At 45.2% G+C, this 20,437-nt stretch overlaps 1 protein-coding gene across 6 annotated transcripts in view; it reads right to left on the bottom strand.

Moving 5' to 3' along the window:
* JADE1 (jade family PHD finger 1) overlaps positions 1-20,437 on the bottom strand; it is a 57,934-nt gene that overhangs the window by 9,300 nt on the left and 28,197 nt on the right. For 3 of the 6 annotated variants that reach the window (XM_063108044.1, XM_063108045.1, XM_063108046.1), the window contains exons 3-9: positions 19,446-19,531; positions 16,162-16,319; positions 13,891-14,078; positions 12,266-12,477; positions 8,939-9,106; positions 7,610-7,726; positions 3,390-3,911 (exon numbers count right to left, since the gene is read on the bottom strand). In XM_063108044.1, the coding sequence (XP_062964114.1) occupies positions 3,390-3,911; positions 7,610-7,726; positions 8,939-9,106; positions 12,266-12,477; positions 13,891-14,078; positions 16,162-16,319; positions 19,446-19,531 (1,451 nt within the window). The remainder of the gene's footprint in view (positions 1-3,389; positions 3,912-7,609; positions 7,727-8,938; positions 9,107-12,265; positions 12,478-13,890; positions 14,079-16,161; positions 16,320-19,445; positions 19,532-20,437) is intronic. The other 3 variants (XM_063108047.1, XM_063108048.1, XM_063108049.1) reach the window with 3 other exon arrangements.

Here is a 20,437-nt window from a genome sequence, read left to right as displayed (position 1 = left end):
AAATTGGGAAGCCAGATAATCTGAACTTTGTATAATATTCAAACTTAATTTTGATAGCTTCAATGACTTCCCCGTGCCAAATTGAAAAACCTCACTTCTATTTCCCATCATCTCTGATGTGACATATCTAAACATAAACCTAAAAAGCAAGGGCCATGATTTTCAAATGGAAGCCCTGACTAATCCAGTCTTTTCACTTTCGGGTAGTGAGAACCCTAAACCTGACCTCCCTTATGCACACAGCAGTCCTTACAGGACAACTCTGATCAGCAATCTCTGTCTGTGGGGCTGAACTTAAATTCTACTGTCCTCAAAACATATACTGCTTGTCCCTTCCTGTACATTATTCTACCAAATTTCCTCCCCTGATTCATCACCTCCCAGTTCCCAGCGAGGAGGTACCCAAAAAACCAGCTCACGGTGCACTCTCACACCACACTTCCCCCTAAAGGCAGTGGTTCCCAAACAGAAACAGGTGGGGGCCCCACAACACGGAATGTTGGCTCCACCTCTGACCCAGAAAGTCTAAGGTCAGAGGTAAGGCCCAAGAATTTGCATTTCTACTAAGTTTCCAAGTAATGTTACTGGCCAGGTACCACACCCTAAGAACCACTGTCCTAAGGAATCCAAGAATGGTTTCAACAGGTCTTCTTGAATCCTGAACACTTACAACACTAAATCTTAACATGTCTTTTGTTCAGGGGACAACTGTAGCCTCCATCAGATTTTGAAAGGTGACCACTCCACTGAGTGATGAATAAAACTGTCCCCCAGGACTCAGCCCCTTTTCATACCACTAGCCAGAGTGCAAAGGTAGCACATCTTCATGTGAACAAGTACTCATTTGCTGAACTTATGTTTACTGCATCTTTTAGAAGAGAATATTTAGGGGAAAGGAATCACACCAAAGAGTGAAGGGGTAGCCTTGGGAACCTGAGGTGGCTACCTGCCATATCAGCAACTGAGTCTTCTTAAAGCTGTGGGTTCCAAAGGCCTCCTAAAATCCATTCCTGTCAACTAACCTTCTGATCCAGAACCAGTACCCAGGTATGCAATGCCCCAAGGTGTGTATTTCGCAGGAAAGAGCAATTACCATAATCATTGAGTTGTATGCATTCCTAATGAAGGCTACTCAGTTGTCAGTTTAGGAATGACCATCCGCCTTGACTACAGTTACATGTATTAACTGATCTTTGAAAATCTGCTGTGAACTGATATCGTGTGAATTAGGCAGAACACTGACGTCCTTGAGAAAACAAGTTTGCAGTAATTTTTGATTTGTTCTTATTGTCACCCTACCTGGTTGAACCCTTGGCCTGATACACTTGTTTATAATTACAAAGAACTGCAACTCTCTGGGGCACAGCAGAGATTTCAATTTTTCAAAGCCTCCATCATCACAGGCCTCATGGCAAATTTTCCTCATGGGAAATACATTTTTATTATAATAAGCCTGTTTTAAACTAACACTAAATTATCTAACATCTTTAGTCTTTTTAATAAAGAAAATGTAAGGAATGCCACACACACACACAAATCCTGATTTATTCCCTGTTTCTCACACATAATTGGCATTGTTCTACTTAAAAGGAACAGTGAAGACTCCAAAAAAAATGTTTAGATTTAATTTTAAGTGCGTGTTAATCTGAGTAACTTTAAGTACAGAAAAGAGTTAGTACACCACAACCATTTTCTACACTTTTATTTTGTGGTGATTGTGAGACAAACACAGTCCAAACATTAAACTTCTCATCCTCCCCTTCCAAGGTCTATCTGACTCCACAGTTCATGCACCCCAGTTACAGCAGTTGTTGGGTTAGGATAATGGCTTCTCACCAGGATTCCAGTTTATCCTTCTGAATCCCTTTCTCATCTCTTAACAAAAATGCCACACATACATGTGGTTGAGAGGCGAGGTCTTCTTTACACTCACCACCAGGGGGCGTGGAGGAGCACAAAAGCCTCAAAGCCTGCTGGGCTCTTGACTCCCCTCAGCCTGAATCTGCCGCCTTTCCCGGACTCCTAATCTGGTCTGGGAAGGACCATCACAGTCATGAACTAACAGGCACTCTAATGAGTACTTAAAAATACTTTCACTTGTATGCCATCTCTAACAGAGCCATGCAGGTCTCTGTGAGATGTGAATCTTTTGGTTCAGTACTTCGGTCTATCCCTGTTCTTTGCCTTTCACATCATCTGTGAATCAGATTCTCTCCCAGGCAGGTGAATCACTCCCCACTTATAAGTGAGGTGCTTGGGGGAGATGTGTTAACTGTTTCAGGCCACTTGGGTGCCTTTCAGTCAGGCTGCTTCAGGCCAGAAAACCTCAGTCCCATCCCTTTCCACTAATGAATTTAATCGGTAGCCAGAAGTCAGGGGAGTTGATGCAGAAGACGCCTCCCCAATTAGCAAGCCTCAGTCAGAAACTACCTACAGGGACAGGAGATCCAGGGGGAAGACAGCCCACTCCTAATTATTCCTGTAGAGGAAGGGAGGTCCAGACTGAGACTCCAAAGGTAATGGAGAATCAGGGAGGCACAAAGCTGAAGGAAGTGCTGGCAGCTGAGGCTCAGGCAGCCCACAGCCACCACTCTCAGTAGCCCAGTGGTGTGATAAACAACTGAGGGCTCCTCAGACACATCTGATGCCCCTGTGCGCCAGGAGTCCCAACCCACACCCACACAGACATGCCACAGAGACACAGATGGACACACACACACACAATATATATATACACAGCCTCCGTGATGACTTAGCACCTCACTGCCAGGAGTATCTTCTGTAACAGACATGCATGTGTACGTCAGTTCATGCACACACACCAGCACCCACAGCCTGCTCTGCTCCGTGACAGTACTGGGAATGCCCCTGTGAACTGGCCAAGAAACGAGGGTGGGCCAGTAAGAGGCAGTGCTTAGCTCTACTAAATGAGCCCATCACCAGCACCTAGGAAGTGTTTCCCCAGATTGAACGTGAGATTTTCCTACCTCTGCTCCCTCATAAATTAAATCTATTCTGGTTTTCTAAATCAGTCTGTAAACAATTCTGAGTCAACCCCTTGGTCATATTCCTGGGGCTCACTTCCCTCTAGTTGTAGAATGAAGGGAGGGAAAAAGATACACCCCATTTGATCTTGCCGAACAGTAAAGATTAAGGGAAAGTGTTCATAAAAAAAATCACAAAGAAGCTCCCCACTCTGTGGCAGTCTTACACATGTGTACAATGAGTTTACCAGCCCATAAATATATTTAACCAACACAACCTCATGCTGCAGAGTGTACAAGGGTCTGAGAGTAAACGACTGGCTAACATTTCTTGCTCTGGGCGAGCATTCGCCTCTTTGCATCTTCTTGTCTAAGTCACTATAAGGTGTCAGTGTCAATCATTACCCTCTCCAGGTCCTGCCGCAGGTGCGTGAACAGCTGCAGCCTCCTAAACAAGACATCCTGCTCCCGCTTCGCTAGATTGTCCTCTTCGTCTTTCTTTGGGGTGATCAGGGGCTTGTTGAAGTTGACCTTCCTCTTCAACTTCCAGTACTGGTACAGGAAATCCACTACTTCCTCAGGCAGCCGTAGGGCCCTGGCAACATCCAGCAGGTTGACGAAGGTGTAGAACTCATCCTCCAGCTGTTGCAGCTTCTGCTTTCGGACACTCACCCGGTGGGCCTCCTCTCGGTTCTGTTCAAGGTTGGCAAAGGGATCCAGTGGATTCCGGGGGGAACACTCAGGGGCCCCATTCTCCTGTACAGCCCCCTCGCCTAGGCTCTCCTCTGGTTTCCTGTGTGAGCTATGCTTCGGGCAGTAGGACTTGAACTTGACTTCATCATTCTCCGCCAAGATGGTCTTCATCTCCAGGCCCCGGTCAAAAGCACAGGTCACGTGGAAGGCTGTGCGGCAGTTCTTCACAGAGCACTGGGAGAACATGCAGAGAACAAGAGAAAAGACCATTATGGAGCAACAACGACCAAAGCATTTAGTGCCAGACACCCCCTCTCACACACACACAAAGAGCCACACTTCAAGCGTGTGCTGTGACAGAAAAGTTTTACATGGATTAACCCTGGCAGATCAAGTCGTGTTTTAAATGAGGTAAGACTTGGGATTTAAGGAAACTCTTCATTTGAAAGGTTTCATAAACCAAACCATAACCTTCTTAGAAAAGCAGCTGCATCCAAATCCCCTCTGAAATCAGACACAATTATACAAACGCAGGTGGAGATGAAGGGGGCGTGGCACTCAGATCATAAACAAAAGAACATGCGCTCAATATGCAGAATATACTTTGAGGCATTGATTTGGTTTTTCTTATAGGGTTTATATAAAACCTTGAGTAAGAATTTCCTCAGGGAGCCTGGCTAGTTAGCTCAGATGGATAGAGTGCATCCTTGTAAAACCAAGGTCAAGGGTTCAGTTCCCCATACTGGCCAACCGCCAAAAAAATTTTTTGAAAAAATAATAATAATAATTTCCTCAGGAAGAATGACCACTAGCCAAAGTTTTGGGAGTCCCAACACAAGTGGAAAAATAAATGGTATTCTTCATCAAAGCAACACTAAGGGTCACGGCTCAAGAAGGAGAATAAAAACCTGAGAAGAGCAGAAAAGAATAAGAGACAAGAAGAATCCAGCACAGGAAGGATGGGGAAAGGCCTCCACACCAGTGAGGAAGCTCCACTGGAAGGAGAAAGTTTCAGGTACTCCACGGAGAGCCCCAAGCTCTGAGATCTGTGTACACCACACCTGGCAACTGAAGAGTGGTGGCAGGACCATGAGGGACCCACTTCCTGTGGGTCGCAGGGAGGTCAGCCTAGAGGCTAGGTGTCATCAAGCTGCACAAAACACCTCTCTTCTCACTGCCTAAACAGGGCTACAATTTAGTGCCTTTGATCCAGACAGCAAGCCCCTGGCCTAGCAGGAGCAAAATGATTAACTTCGCCCCATCTGATCTTGCTGCTGTGCAAATCCCCGGAAGAAGGTTCCTCGTGGTGATTGAAGCCAGTCCCTTAAAAGCAACACTGTACTGTGTGAGGCCAAGTGATCCCCGGGGCATGCCAGGGCTGCAGAGAGCAGAATCCAGTGGCTCCAGGCCAATTGAAAAGCTTAATTCAACTCATTCAACAGACCCTGAATCATGTAACTATGGATGGCAGAAGCTAGAAGTGGGGCTTTTTCTCCCAGTCAATTCAGTGTTTAAGAGGTGACTCACCACCAGCCATGATTCCTTCATTACTATAAAGTCTCTTTTACTCAGAAGTACAGAAAATCCAGTTCCCTTCACCATTCCCCCATTACAAACACCTAAAGCACATGAACTAACATAAATCTGTAATTCTACCTATAAATCACCACAACCCCAAGAAATGTGTGAAATCAGCTTTGGTGGCAGAACACACACACACACACACCTGGCCCCTGTCATTAAAAGACAAAGCATCCTCCCTTGTAGCACGCAGCCAAGTGGGAAGTAAAAGTGGGAACAGAAGACTGAGACACTATCTGCGTTTGGCTTAAACTACACTTAACCCAAGCACTCTAACCTTAAAGAGAAATGAGCTGCAGCAGAATATTTATACAGGACTTTGTAAGGATGCCAAATGGCCTTCCTCTGGGTTTTCCTATTCAGGTTGACTCAGCAAACAGATGTTACAGAAACGTAAACCAGAGCCTTTGCAGCTGCAGACATTTCATAGAGAAATTCTTTTAATAAAAATCAATCCATTCTGTGAAGATATGAAAAATCATCAGCTTTCCTTGGCCTCATCTCCTTCAAATTAATGTTCTGGGAAAAAGAGGTCAACAGCAACAAAAAAAGTCATTATATTGTCTCTCCTCAAAAGAGAAACAAAGATCCCATTTGCCCACCTCTTTTAAACATCAATTAATGATCAGGACTGGCATGCTCAGGAAAGGGCAGAAATTCTATGCTCAGAACAACATCATCAGGTAGTATGGAAGGAAATGATTTCCATTTTCCTTGGTCTGCCACAGCTTCTTTCCTCAAGTGCACACATGTGTACACACACACACACACTCTCTCTCTCTTTCTCTCTCTCTCTCTCATGCCTTTTTTAATCTCTCCTCCATTCTCCTTCCCCAATCCAACTCTCAGGCCAGAGGTGCGTGTCACATTTTAGTTTTTTTTGTTTTGTTTTGTTTTGTTTTGTTTTGTTTTAAAGATGACCGGTAAGGGGATCTTAACCCTTGGCTTGGTGTTGTCAGCACCACGCTCAGCCAGTGAGCGAACCAACCATCCCTATATAGGGATCCGAACCCGTGGCCTTGGTGTTATCAGCACCGCACTCTCCCAAGTGAACCATGGGCCAGCCCTCACATTTTAGTTTTAAACAGATTCTATTCATATACAAAAAAATCCTTACTACTTTCAAGGTCGCCAGCCAAATCCCATCAGATGTCTCATGCCCCACCCTCTGAATATTTCTATTACATTTGCGTTCTCCAACACCAGTAGAAGTGATAATGAAGAAAAACAGAACCACTTGGCTTGTAAAAAAATTGAAAAACTTTAAAACCACCAATCAGTGGGTACATAACCAAAAGAAATATTTATCAGGCAAAATACTAACTGATTTTGCCAAATGAGGTCATTTCTTTAAAACCCATGACTGGCAGTTTGACCACGCTCATGGAGTCTGTCTGTGTTGTGCTGTTGTGTTTTCTGTATGAGAGAGAAGCTGCCCCCAAACAGTGCCTCTGTTCCCAGAATTCAAAAGAAAACTGAGGAAGAGCCTGTACTGGTACATTCCAGAGGAAGTCAGACTCAACCTCTAGGGCCCACATCAGCCATACACAGCACTCCAAATCATGATCATCTAAATTTCAGTAATGTGAGGCCAGAAATTAACTTCTCAGGTAGAGTTTTAGACAACATGAAAAAAACACACCACACCATCTACATTCTCTCCTGAAATTTTACCCACCTCGTGACTTTCTATACATGTCTGCATGTGGACATACAGTGCAGGCAACATTTTTATATACGGGTGTGCTGTGTGTGTGTGTGTCTCTCTCTCTCACACACACACACACATACATAAGGGGCCATAAAGAACCAGATATCCAGACTGTGTGCAGATCAGAGAACAACTGATGCAAAGAGTATCTCGTGCAGCACCTCATGGACACTCCTCTATCTAGTGGTGCTCCAAGGAGGAGTTTCTGTTTTTGCAAATATGAAAGCCTCAGCATACCCAGTTGATGCCAACAGGTGCACGCACCTCAGGAAGTAGGAGTCTCAGAAGTCTGTGACTGCAGGTGGGAGGGTGACCAACTCTCAAGTTCCATGTCAAGGAATGTCTCTATAAGACTCTGGTTCTTCCCAGGAAGAGTCTGCCTCTGGAAAGAAGCTGTGGCACCAGGCTCAGGCGGACTTCTAACTACCACTGACTGCTAAAGCTCGAGTTCTGATTACACAGAATAACATCAGTCAACTAAAGGTGTTTACGTTGGGCTGCCATCATCTCTCAGGAACCTCACCCTGCTGCTTGCACACTAGTTCTCTCTCCAATCTCTCTGAGAATTCACAGAGCCCTCTCATCCTGCTCCCTACAACACAGGAAAGGAATATGAAGCTGTTCTTACTAAGCTAGTTACCTGTATGGAGGCCCCAAACTTCTCATTGCAGAGGCTGCACACTAGCGCCCACCGACTGCTGGGGATGTGAGACACCTTTGTGATGGGCTCCATCTTCTCGGGGCTGCCAATGCTCACCTAGAGGTCCAAAAATAGCAAGACAGGGTGGCACAGGCAGTCAGAGGCTGAACATGGACATGAGAAACTTAAGATCCATTAGATGGTGGCAAAGGACACTCACCCTCCTAGAACAAGCAAACCCTACTTTAAAAGCATCAGGACAGCAACAGGGTCCCAGCTCTGGGCCAGTGGCAGTAGAACCCAGAGCCCAGTTCCCATCTGACACAGGTATCCCCATTTGTAAAAACACTCAGATAACTCAGTCTTTACTTCTCACTCAAGTGTCTGATGGCAAAGACTCTTATGTATCAGGACAATGCAATCTGCTATACCTCTGGCCCTGCAAGGAATTGGTCAAGACTAAAAGTCCATCCTAGATGTATTTAAACAGGTGGTCAACAATGGAGTGAGTAAACATAAGCTATTTTTAATCTCTCCCACTGAAGAAAACCATTTTCTTCAGTCAGAAAACATGACTACATCATTCAGAGTGGAAAACTACCAAGATAAACAAAGAAAAATGCCTCTGCATTCAGCCTGGATCACTGAACTGTATCCTGTTAATAGCAAACCACAAGATCCGGTGCTACCAAGACTCAAATCATGAAACCTCAATCCATATCATCCCCAGATAATTTTCCTCAGGAGGAAAAATGTACCAAAATCACACACCAAAAAATGCTGAAATTTGAATCACAAACGACATTCTCATAGTGAGCCATGCAAATTAAATTAGTCAAGGTCTGGGACTTGAAATAAATTAGACCAGACCTGAAATTAAAAAGGTTATGGCTGAGTAAGAATTTAAATAAAAATTGCAAAACTGTGACCTAAAGCAGTGATTCTTTTAACCATGGTGGTGCCGTGTGTGTGGCCTGCCAAGCACTAGGACTTACAGCCAATCCTTGGGGAATGGCACAGCCACACCCAGGCCATAGCTGGGACAGGCTTACGGGGACAGATAGGTGAGGCAAAGCCTGACACCACCAATCTAGAGTCCACCTCACTGCTGCTTCCAGGTAACATTTCCACAATTTACATACCATGACAGGACAGTGTGTTTGGGATTCAGTTGGAGGAGGTGAAGGGGGTAGCATTAAAAGGTCTTTTGAGTCATCAGCTACAATGCTGCCTATTCAGGAATGGTTCCCCACCCAGCCACCCAATCTCAGTTAAAAGCTGGGACCTTCTGAGCTAAGGTGCTATTGTGCTATTAAGAACCACACTTACCTCAGGGATCCACAGGGCACAGCTGACGTGGACCCACTTGGTGCCACTGCGGGTGGGCTTCATAGCTCCGCCCTTCTTGGGACACAGCAAACATTTTGGCTGAACCCCCAGGGCACATGTCCGGCACAGCCAACTGCCCTCTGGTACCTTGAGGATTCCATAACACGCCTGTAAAACAACAGCACAACCCCAAGGAAAAGAAAAAGAAAAGATTTACTCTTCCCATTAGACCTTTTAATTTTAAAACACCTAGAAAAATGTTAACAGAATCACCACCAAAGTAGACTCTTCCATGTCCACCTGACCCTCTCCCCTCAGGAAAAATGCCAGGAAGCCTCAGAGTAGTGCTCAGGAGGTATCTGAGCTCTGCAGATACAATACGTATTTATTTCGCAGAGGGTGTTCCTACTTGAGGATGGAAAGGTTTACAAAAAATCTGCTTTGCTGTGCTGCTACAAAACCCATCTATACCAAGTTTCTAAATATTGAGCAATAAATACTTAAAACACTCTATAGGATTAAGTGGGGGATCTTCTCTGCTTTATTGATGGGGGTGGGATACAAAGTATGGGGAAAAAACACAAAGCAGTTGAGAGTCTCCCAAAGCTATCAAATGAGATGGCAGTGGAAAAGAGAAACAAACTAAGGAGTGTCCTCATTCCCCAGGCTAAGCAACTCTTAACTAGATACCCATATTCTCCCAAGTGAATGCAACAGACACAGAATAAGGAGACATTCTAGACAAAGAGAATTTGGTCTCCTTAGCTGATATTTAAAACAAAGCCTGTTTTGCACAAGATGGCAAAACTACACAAGACGGCATAAACTGCAGAAATCAAGGCTTTTACAACTAAAGGAATTAAGATAGTTCGAAGAAAAAAGGCAAATGTTAAATAAGTGAAGAAATAAAACCACAGTGGTACCAGGAGCACATTCAGTGAGCCACTTAAAAACCAAACTGTTCAGAACTTTATCCTTAAATGAACTGGAAGGCAGGAAGTCAAGAGTCACAGTAACATAGCTCTGATTCTCCAGACAGAAAAAACACAGCCGCTGTGCAATCTGAATACCCAGGATGCAAAAAGGAAACCACAGGATGAGAGTTGAGTGAAGTCAAGTACCACAAAGGTTGCAGCCTAGGGGTGCTATGCCTGTGCCACAAATAAGCCACTGCCAACTTACCAGAAAAAAACTTTTTCTAAATGGAGGTAAATGACACTATTAAGGTTTCAAACACTAGAGGTCTATATCCAGCACTGTAGAGAGTCACATGTGAAGAGATAACTTTATTTTTTACTGGAAAAGCAGATCTAAGCTAATTTAAAAGATTAAATAAAGAATGCCTTAAAGACAAGCCATGAAGGATTTCTCAAAAGAAACATTAGGTAAATGTTAAGGAAAAGAGACATCGTGGTATGGCAGAAAGAAAAGAAGCTGGGGAACAGGGTGTCCAAAGCCCCCAAGCTCCAGTTCCAATTCTGCCACTAACCCATGAGACCCTAAAAAGCCCTACCCTGGCATCAGTTAACACATTTATAAAACAGGAGGTTTCGCCAGTTTAAAAGCAATATTTTTTTCAAAAATATTTTTCACAGGAAAAATAAATAATAAGTAAAATGGCAGGAAAAAGACTGAAAAGTCATCCAACTAAATACGAGAAGCACAGCAACAAAAAGGCAACAATGGTAGTCACACTGCGCATAATGACAGCACAAGAGAACCACCACAGCAATCTCTACTATCCCAAGGAAGCTTCCTCAACAATCTGAAAATCCATATTTACAAGATGGGCTATAACATGACTAAAGCAAAAGATTATGGTCTCAAATCTTGTCAAGGTGAACTGGGATAAGGCCACAGCTGTGAAGTCTTCAGACAGAGGTAAAGCACAAGGGGCAAACAAATTATAAAGAAATGGTAATTATGAACTTCATGGAGCAAACCCGATTTTTCTTACTGAGAGGTCACTCAAGCAACTATTCCACACAAGTCTTTCTTTCAAGTTTGTTTTAAATCTCATTATCGGGGCTGGCCCGTGGCTCACTTGGAAGAGTGTGGTGCTGATAACACCAAGGCCACAAGTTCAGATCCCTATATAGGGATGGCCGGTTCGCTCACTAGGGAGAGCGTGGTCCTGACAACACCAAGTCAAGGGTTAAGATCCCCTTACCGGTCATCTTTTTAATAAATAAATAAATAAATAAATCTCATTATCAACAGGTGAATTCAAAGAAAGTACCTCAGGACAGCCTTTGCCTTTATGTGGACACAAGCCCCCCCACAAATCCAAATCACTTCACTACTGCATTAAAAAATAAATAAAAGAGATAAGAGGCACTAAGACTGTTGTAAACTTTTTAAATTACCCAGTACACATCCTCAGTGAAGCCTGAGGATTTACTTTTCCATGGATGGTAACAACCACCAAATCCTACTGATATCAGGGAGGACAAGAAGTAACCTTTCAGACAAGAGGCTGCTTTGGTCTCCTTTGACAGCTCAGTTTATATACTAACACGTACTAACAAATATTATGGATTGAAATGTGTCCCCAAAAACATATTCTGCAATCCTAGCTCCAACTAATCTCAAAAAGTGACTGTACTTAAAAACAGTCATTACAGATGTAATTAGTTAAGATGAGATCACACTGGGGTAGGGTGGCCCCTAATCCAGTATGACAGGTGTCCTTTAAAAAGACAGCCCTGTGAAGACACAGACACAGGGAGAGTGACAATGAAGGCAGTTAGCTGCAAGCCAAGCAATGCCAAAGACTGCCAGCTAAGTGCCATAAGCTAGGAAGAGGCAAGGAGGGACTTCCCTAATGTTTCAGAGGGAGCACAGCCCTGCCAACACTTCAACTTTGGACTTCTAGCCTACAGAACTGCAAGAAGTACATTTCTGTGGTTTTAAGCCACCCAGTTTGTTATACTTTGTTAGTAGGGCAGCCCTAACAAACTAATATAGCAAACAAACCACGTCGTCTAAGGTTTGTTTGTGTTTTCAGTGCTCTTAATACCTAATCTCAGGTGTTGAAGCAGGACAGAGGGGGTCATTATTTCTTAAGAAAACTTGAGTTTTATGAATAAGAAAAAAATACTACATAAAGAAAGACAACTTCCACAGAGGATCCTAGCCTTCTGGTTATAAAAGCAGCCAAGCCACGCTTCGAATACAGTTAAAAGAACCTATTGGGGGGAAAGCTGTCTACAGGACACATTTCTCAGGATGGGGGGAAAATGGACCCTGTGTAGAGGAAGAATCTGGGCTCGGGGCGGCGGGCTCATGCTCCAGATGGCTTCTCTCTGGCCTCACTGCCCTATATACCTGGTGCACGCAGATGTTGCACTTATCGCAGAACACCATCTCGTTGCCGTCCTCGCCGTCAGGCGACTGGCAGACATCACAGACAACATCTTCATCGTATTCAATACCCAGCCCTTCTTCGGTTTCTATCGCGTGATTCATATTGTCATAGCACCGCTGCTCAAATTCCTCCAGGACCCTTTCCATGGTGTACTCATCTAGTTCAGGCATTCCTGAAGCAAAAATGCCACAAAACCCATTTTAATAAACCCATACTGGTAAAGAGCAGGATAAAACTATATCGGTTTATTTAAACTTACAAATAACTTACAATAGATAAAAAATATTATAAATAAATACACCCCCAGATTTTCTACTGAATGACTCTCAGATCCTTCCAAGGAAGGATCCTTAAATTAGAAGGCAGAGTCTTCCATGCAAAAGTTTGTTCCTTACGGTCCAGCACTGAAGACGTAGTGTACTATAAAAAGCCAAAGATAAATCCTGAAAAAATTCAAGATTATTAAATACATACACAGTTTTGTAAAATCATTATAGTTATTACACGTAACTAATATGTTAAGTGACTTCAAAACCATGACCAAATATTACGGTTTGAGTGATTTTTAAAAACTTTCCCTTCTTGGTGCTTAAAATGGTGCTCTGAAAACAGATTTCATTGTGAGCGCTAAAATGTTTTTAACTGGTTTACCTTTCCCCTCGCCCTCTGAATTCTACTAAGTTGAAATTAATAGTTAAGCAAATGCGTGAAAGACTGAAACACAAGGGAATGTCTGGAGCAAAAGAGACAGTTCTTTGTGAATCAAATAAAATGCATTCTTACGCAAGAACAATCAAAAATAAATTTCAAGTGGTTATTGTGGTTATAGCTAGTGTTGGGATAAGACTCTTACTTTCTTCTATTTCTGGATACTTTTCAAACTTCCTACAATGGAAACACTTGTGCAGTGAGGGAAAAAACAGATTATAAAAAATATTCAAACAGGGCATTTAAGCAGCAAAAAAACAATGGAAAGTCATTAGCACCTACAACAATGTATATGAGTTATCATAAAATTTTAAACCATCAAATTAACTTCTCAAGTTTTTAGACATTTGGATAACACATTAGTGCTGACACTGTGATAAGCCCTAAACACATATTCAGAGTCCATGTGTGGCTTGTAGAAGAGAGCAGCTGTACCAAGAGGGATGTGTACCGTGGAGGCAGGGCTCCTCGTGGCTCGGGCACCATGGATTTCCCATCCGTGCTCGGATCTAAACCCCCACATTTATTTCCCTTAAGGGAACTGAAGCCCAGGGATACTAAATGACAGAAGGAACTGGTCCCCACTGTTTTCTGCTCTAGTGTTTCTGTTTTTTTTCCTCTGTGATAACATTCAGATTCCTTTTTCTTTTGTTGTGGCCTGCTGTTTCTCAAAATTAATCCTACTCCAGCCAAGGTCAGCACATCTGTCACAGCTGGGCAAGCCAATTTCTCAAGAGCCCAAGGCTGTGACACTAACTGAAGCTATGACAGCCCTGGCTTCCCCAGGCAGCGAGGAACTGTCCTACTCTCCTACATGCCTACAATACTTATCTCTTCATCATCAGTTGAGAAAAGAATATAACACATCATCTCTCACCCATCTCCTTAAATTCTTCGTTGGTCAGCTCCAGCCACGCAGCATCCATGTCATTGAGGTCATACCGACACACACTGTCAGCCAGGGTCCGGATGTCCACATAGCCCAACTCTGGAGGCTCGGAGCCGGACGAGATGATGTACTTCTTGGGCCTGATGAACATGAGGGATTTCTCTTCAGACACGACCCTGATTAACAAGAAAACAAGGCTGCCAGGTTACCCTTTCTGCCACATAGAAGGAAGCTGGTCAGAGACCCCATGTGGAGCTTCCTCCTCCAGCTCTCAGAAGCCCTGTCACCACCAGGTTCATAAAACACAGGCTTAAACTCAATTGTCACTGCTAACAAAACCCTAACTACAAGTTGTTAAAGCCCCCAGAATAGAAATAGATACAAGTGAAACACTGCATAAGTCCTCAAAACCAGCTTTCCAGGACACCACTGTGCCCTGCTACCTTCTGTGACTGTGACTGCTGGGGCCTGCTGCCAACACCAAAAAACCCTGACCCCCAAATTCCTTCCATTAACTAGGCCTGGCCACTCCTGCTGGATTCCATTAGAACCAGCGCTTGCCAAGTACTGAGGAGGCAAGAACAGCCACACCAGCCACACAAGCAGGGCATGCACAGCAGGATGCTGGGGACAGAGAGGAGAGAGGGAGAGGGACAGAGGGGGAGGGAGAGGGAGAGGGAGGGGGGGAGGGAGAGAGAGAGAGAGAGAGGAAATTAGGCCTTGACCATTACTAAAAAACCTAAGAATCAGAGAGTCCTAGGCAAGTAGGGGATTCTCCCTACATAAACTTATGATCCCGGGAACAGGAACACTAGTCTCCTCTTCTCCTTACACTGCCACACTTCACCCACTCCCCAATCTGTTCACCCCTGGATAAGCGCTTTCCACCTTACCCCACTCAAAAGAAGGAACTGCACTTGAGAAGAGCAAACCACTCCCAACTTGGAGCTAAAGGCCCTCTTCCTAATCAGAGACCCCAGAGGTCCACAAGGTTCCTCTACATCTCTGTGCTTCAGCAGTTTGTGTTAATGCCAACAGGTTGCCCAAAGTTTGTCAAAGTATCTTCACGACCCTTATAATTACCAGAGTGATTTTATCTACATGACACTGAGATAGGCAAACTAAAGAAATTTCCTTCTACTCAACCAAGAGTAGGGTTCCACCTGAAACTTCTACAAGCCATGTTAGTGCTCTCACTCCTTTTGTCCTGAGCTTCCAAATGAAATTGAATCATTCAGCAAGTAATTCCTGGACTGGGACTGCCAACGCTGAAACAGGTGGTGTGCTGCATCTCAGACACAGACTCCGAGGCAGACACACCATGTCCACCCTGAAAAGCCCAATGCCCGCTCCACAATAAAGGCCAGGACTCTCGCCTTCAGGTGCCTTGGCACCTCCTGATCAGTCACATAATCTAAACATCAACAGTGAACTATAACACGATATGGACATTTGTCACCACTGAATAGACTCCTCAGAGATCCCAACAGGACAACAATCAAATTTGATCATCTCAAGAGCATGAGGTGGGTGAGGGCCAAGAAGTCAAGCCAGTCCAGACTCAGCAATGGTGAAAGAGGCCACGTCTCAAAACAGGCGGCAGAGAAACCAGGTGCTAGCTGCGCAAGCAGGGCACTCAATCCTCTCTCCGTGAGAGGAGACTCCAGGTCAAACGGAGCTGGACGGTGAGGAAATGAGGATCACCTCATTTCCTAAGAGATCCTGTTCCTGATCACCTGTTCCTAAGAGATCTGTGAGGTGATAAGTGACTGGTCAGTAAATCTAGAGAATGCACTACAAGAACAACTGGGAACAAACAGCCCATCCACAGAACTCATCGAACTCCTCTTCCCACAAACCCTAACCTGGCAGGTCTCCTCACACTTGCCCTCCCCCAGAGGTAGAGCCAGCCACTATAGCCAAGAAGCTGCCCTTGCTGATTCCCAGAGAGGCAGACACTTCTCTCCCCAGAGCCACTCTCCAAAGTGGACACATATGGAAAGAAGACGCAGCATGTGAACTCACAAATCCCCTCCCCTACCCAGTCACTTCCAAGGATGTCTCGGAATCTGCCCTCCTCTCAGCACTTTCCCAAGGCCCATGACCCTCAAAATCATCACCTTCTGTGCCTGAAGTGTGTTTCTATCACATTTCTACTTCCACTTGAGGCCTCCTTTATTTTACTGCTAACTCAGAAACTGCCTCCTCTCAGGTGCCCAGCTTTTGCCGAAGAAGGGCGTGGGGGGAGCACTTCTCTACCTGGCCACGGGCTGAGGGATGGTCCCTGGGCTCACTGGCACCTGGACTCCTTTCTCCCACTCCTGTCTCCAGGGATCTGCCAACACATAGTATTCATCCGGGTTCAGCTGGTAGGAGTCATGCAACTTCATAGCAGTGATCAGGTCTGTCCTAAACACCTGGAAAGGGAGAGAAAGGGACACTGACATTTGATATTTGCATTCTTATTGAGAGTGCTGGCAGCTGCAGGGTAACCATGGAGCTGTCGTGTAACAAGGTCACTATACCAGTATAGAACTAGTCTGACCTATTATAGAAAACCCTTCGCCTGCCGCACCTTTGCCTTGCTTCCTCAGGCTTGGGACAGCAGCAGCTGAGGGAATGCTGCCCTCTCACTCCTCAATCAGCACAGCAAGACACAGCAGTGTCTACAACATCAACAAAACAACAAAGCAGACCTTATCGTCCTCCTCTGAAAAACTTCCAAGAACTCTCCATTCACCAAAAGGGCTGCTAAAAACATGTACCTGAAAAATCCCTGGAGAGAGATACTTCACTCAAGGGTGCTCTCCCAGTAAATGTTTAGAAATAAAACTCCACTACTCCTATAACAAGTTCAAGCCAAATCCTTCTAGAACCACCAGGGTCTTGTCTTCCATATTCAGGCACCCCCCCACCACTCCCAGCCCCTGCCTCCTAGAGCACCAAGGCTATGGCAAGGTATCTGGTGAAGTGAAGGAGCAGGGCTGGCTGGCGCCAGGTAGAAGCGCAGGACTGGAAAAACCTGGGAGTGAAGCAATGACAGGTGCTGGAGTGCCAAGCCAGGGGACGGGCTTGCAATGAACCTGTCTGTTTGTACACCTTCACCTGGCATAACTTCTACCCAGGAAGCAGCATCTGTGGGGAGAGGAGGGAGGAGAAAGATACTCTCTGCCATTCTGCCAAAATTAGAGAGACCCACAAGACTCAAAATTGCTCCTCCAAGAGAGCTCTCCAATTCCTCAGCACAGGCCCTCCCAGAGCCTGCTTCTGTTCAGACTAATGGGCCTGTGGCATCCGTGGTCACCAAGGCCTGACCCCAGAAGGAGCACAACACTGCCTCCCAGCTGGGGCCGCACAGCTGGTTCCCTCTCAAGCCTTGTCCTCAGCCCACTCATGACTAAGGACTCCATAAGGCAGCTCTGACCCTGGCACCAGAGCAGGCCCAAAGTTGTGTTTGGCAGTAGTGAGCCTCATCTGTAAGCTGCCCTCTCTGTTTACACAAGTCACAATGCTGAACTCTCTCTTCTCAGGACAGGGAGTTCTTTCTTGTGCTGCTAAGCACAGTTCACATCATATGCCTGCTAACAGGTCCATATTTGTTTTTCCTGGTGGCGTTTCAGGCTGGTGATCACTTTAATAAACTTCACCATAATGAAGTCTGAGGCAGTGTCTGAATAAAAGGCCACTTCTCCAGGCTGCCTTTTTCAATGCTGACTTTTCCCCCAGTATGCCAGTCCTCATTTCTAAAGTCCCATTAATAAGCATGAACCTAGCTGTGCACCTTCCACAAAAATCATACATGACATCAGGTCCCCTTCAAGCATGGCACCCTGAAGCAGGTGCAGCCCAGCATGCTGACTTCCTCAACCACACCCTCCTGTCCCGAGAGGAAAGCCCTTCAAAACCTGAGTCATGGGTATACACCTTTAAGAAGCAAATCAGATGAAAACATATTCCAACTAAGTCCTACAGGTAAAAAACAAGGGGAACTGACAAAGAAGAAGGAAAATCAAACTAAAGCAACGAGGTGAAAAAAACGTTCCTTTCCTCAAAGACTCACAGGAGGAACTGGTCAAGAACTGAACTGGTCAAGAACTGAAACAGACGCCCTCAGACGGACCTAACTCCCCAAGCCCTGGCGGAGCTCAACATCAGTGCTTTATGTATGAACTAGTTTGAACTCACAGCTAAACTCTGAGACATTATAGAAAAAAATCTAGACCAAAACAGGCCGGGACAAGGCCAGCGCAGTGCCCATGCTGCTCAGTGATGGTGCTGGAGGGGGCTCTGGCCGCACTGCGGAGGCTCTGGCGCTCCCCACACCACGTCACCGCTCCTCATCAGAGCCCCTGTGCTCCTGTGCTGAGATATCAGGAGCACAGTGTAAACATCAGAAAGGTATCATGGGGCCAGAGAGGCAGCACAAGGAATTAAAGAAGAAAGAAAAAGAGCAGCAGAGATGCTCCAGCACTGCAGAAAAGGGAGTGCTGTAGGTTCAAAAGAACAAAAGGCCTGGAATAAATCAAGTGGCTAAACGGCCACCTTCTCATGAATATCTGATCTAATGTGTAAGTGCCTCCTGGGACAGTTTTCTACAATTCTAAAGGATGTACACTATGTCCTGGTGGAGGATGCTATTCCACAACCAAGTAACTCCTCCATTCTTCGACACAGCACCCTCCTGGCACCCCCATTACAGTCCAGGAAGTACCTCCGAGGAATTGGCCTCTGCTTCCCCATTAAGCTATCTTTCAAGTCATCCCACCAAGAGGCAACACAAAACTAAAGCACTCAACTGAAAACTGTCACTCCCACAACCTGTTCACTTGAAAACTGTGACAAATTAAAAGACCTTTTCTTCAATGACTTAAACCCTCAGGGTCCAGCAAAGGTTTCCAGAAAAAACAGATCACAGCACTGGTAGGGGACCCTAATCAACAAAGGCCAGCAGAGAGAAATGCACCTAAAAATAGTTTTAGACAGACAGACAAACAACAAAATGTGGGGTACCAGGGAAAACATAAGATGAGAAACAAATTGGGAAAAAGAGGGAAAGTCTTAAGCATAATACCCAAAACAAAACTCGCAGAATTACATTGGGTTTTTGCCAAATAAGCCACAAATTCATGGCTAAAACTAACTTTAGGCTGGCAGTGACTTGGCAGCAGCTGAACCTGCTGATCTCCTGGCTAGAGGAAAAATTGTTGGGAGCCAGTGAAGATGGAACAGGAAAGGAAAAAAAGAATATAATTAATAAGAACAGCTGACATTTACTGAGCACTTTTTAGGTGCCAGGAACTACTCCCGTGGTGTGTATGTGTTAGCCTATGTGTATTAACCCACTTAATCCTCACAAGAATCCTACAAGGCAGACACCTGCATTATTCCCATCCTACAGATTTGGAAACTGGGGCACAGAAAGGTTAAGTAACTTGCCCAAGATTGCATAGATAGACACCAATCAACCATGTGTATGGGGGGCAGCATGTACTCATGCACACACGTATACGACATGCACAGTCAGGCAAGCATTCAGGAAGTACCTCTGAAGGCTTTCGATCTTCATGTCTGGAGCAGGAACTTCTCCTGTGCTGGGATCGGGAATTCTGGGACCAAGTAGTTGACAGGCCTAAAGAAACAAATATTCAAACAGGAACCATTAAAACTACACAAGCCACAGAGTGTTCTCAGGAGTTTTCTTACCCAGACTCCTCCAGGCTCACCATAGCATAGTACCAGGAGACAAGACAACGGGCGATGCTCTCTCGGCTCTCTCCCACCACTTACTTAAACACTTATTTCCCAGAGCAGGCTAAGGCGATCACACAGGTCTGTGCTGTGTGTAGGATGCTGTACACACATACAGCACACGAGAGGCGAGCAGACCTTCAGAACACCATGCAGGTGGAGCCTTCACCCGTGCACCTGCACTGCTCAAGAGGTTCAAAATCTCACATTGGTAAATTCAAATTGAAAAACATCTTACTAAGTTTTCAGTAAGCTTTCTAGATGCTAAGATCACTATGCTGAAGCCTAAGGCCACCCCAAAAACATTTATGAAAAGAAAGTTTCAACTCTTCAAAGCATAACAACTTAGTATTCTCTAGAACAGGGAACCTCAAGCCTATCATAAAGACTGAAGAGGCTAATGGCCAAATAACCTTTAAAACTGCCTCTCCACTTTGCCATGAAAATGTCAACCGGCTTTTTTCTCTACCTTTCTTCCAGAGGTGCTCTAATGCTGTCATCCAGCCTGCCCCCCATCAGGACACCAATGTGTCCTAAATGCTGCCCAGTCTGAGCTCTTCTCTGGCCAGAGACCTCTCTGCAGCACCAATGACCCCACCCTGGTTTGACACGCTCCCTTGGCCTCAGTAGCAACTCCTTTTCCTAGTGTCCCCACTTTGTGGGTTCCTCCTCGTCCATGTAATCCCATAAGCACGGCTGTTGCCCATGAACTCTCTCCTCCTGCTGCTCCAAGTGCTCTCCCAAGGGTGCTCATCCATGTCCACATCTGACCCAGCACACCCTGCGG

The sequence above is a fragment of the Cynocephalus volans genome, chromosome 9 (assembly GCF_027409185.1).
Source record: "Cynocephalus volans isolate mCynVol1 chromosome 9, mCynVol1.pri, whole genome shotgun sequence".
Taxonomy (NCBI): Eukaryota; Metazoa; Chordata; class Mammalia; order Dermoptera; family Cynocephalidae; genus Cynocephalus; species Cynocephalus volans.
Note: the sequence above shows the minus strand (reverse complement) of the source record. Positions and strands in the feature narration are given on the sequence as shown.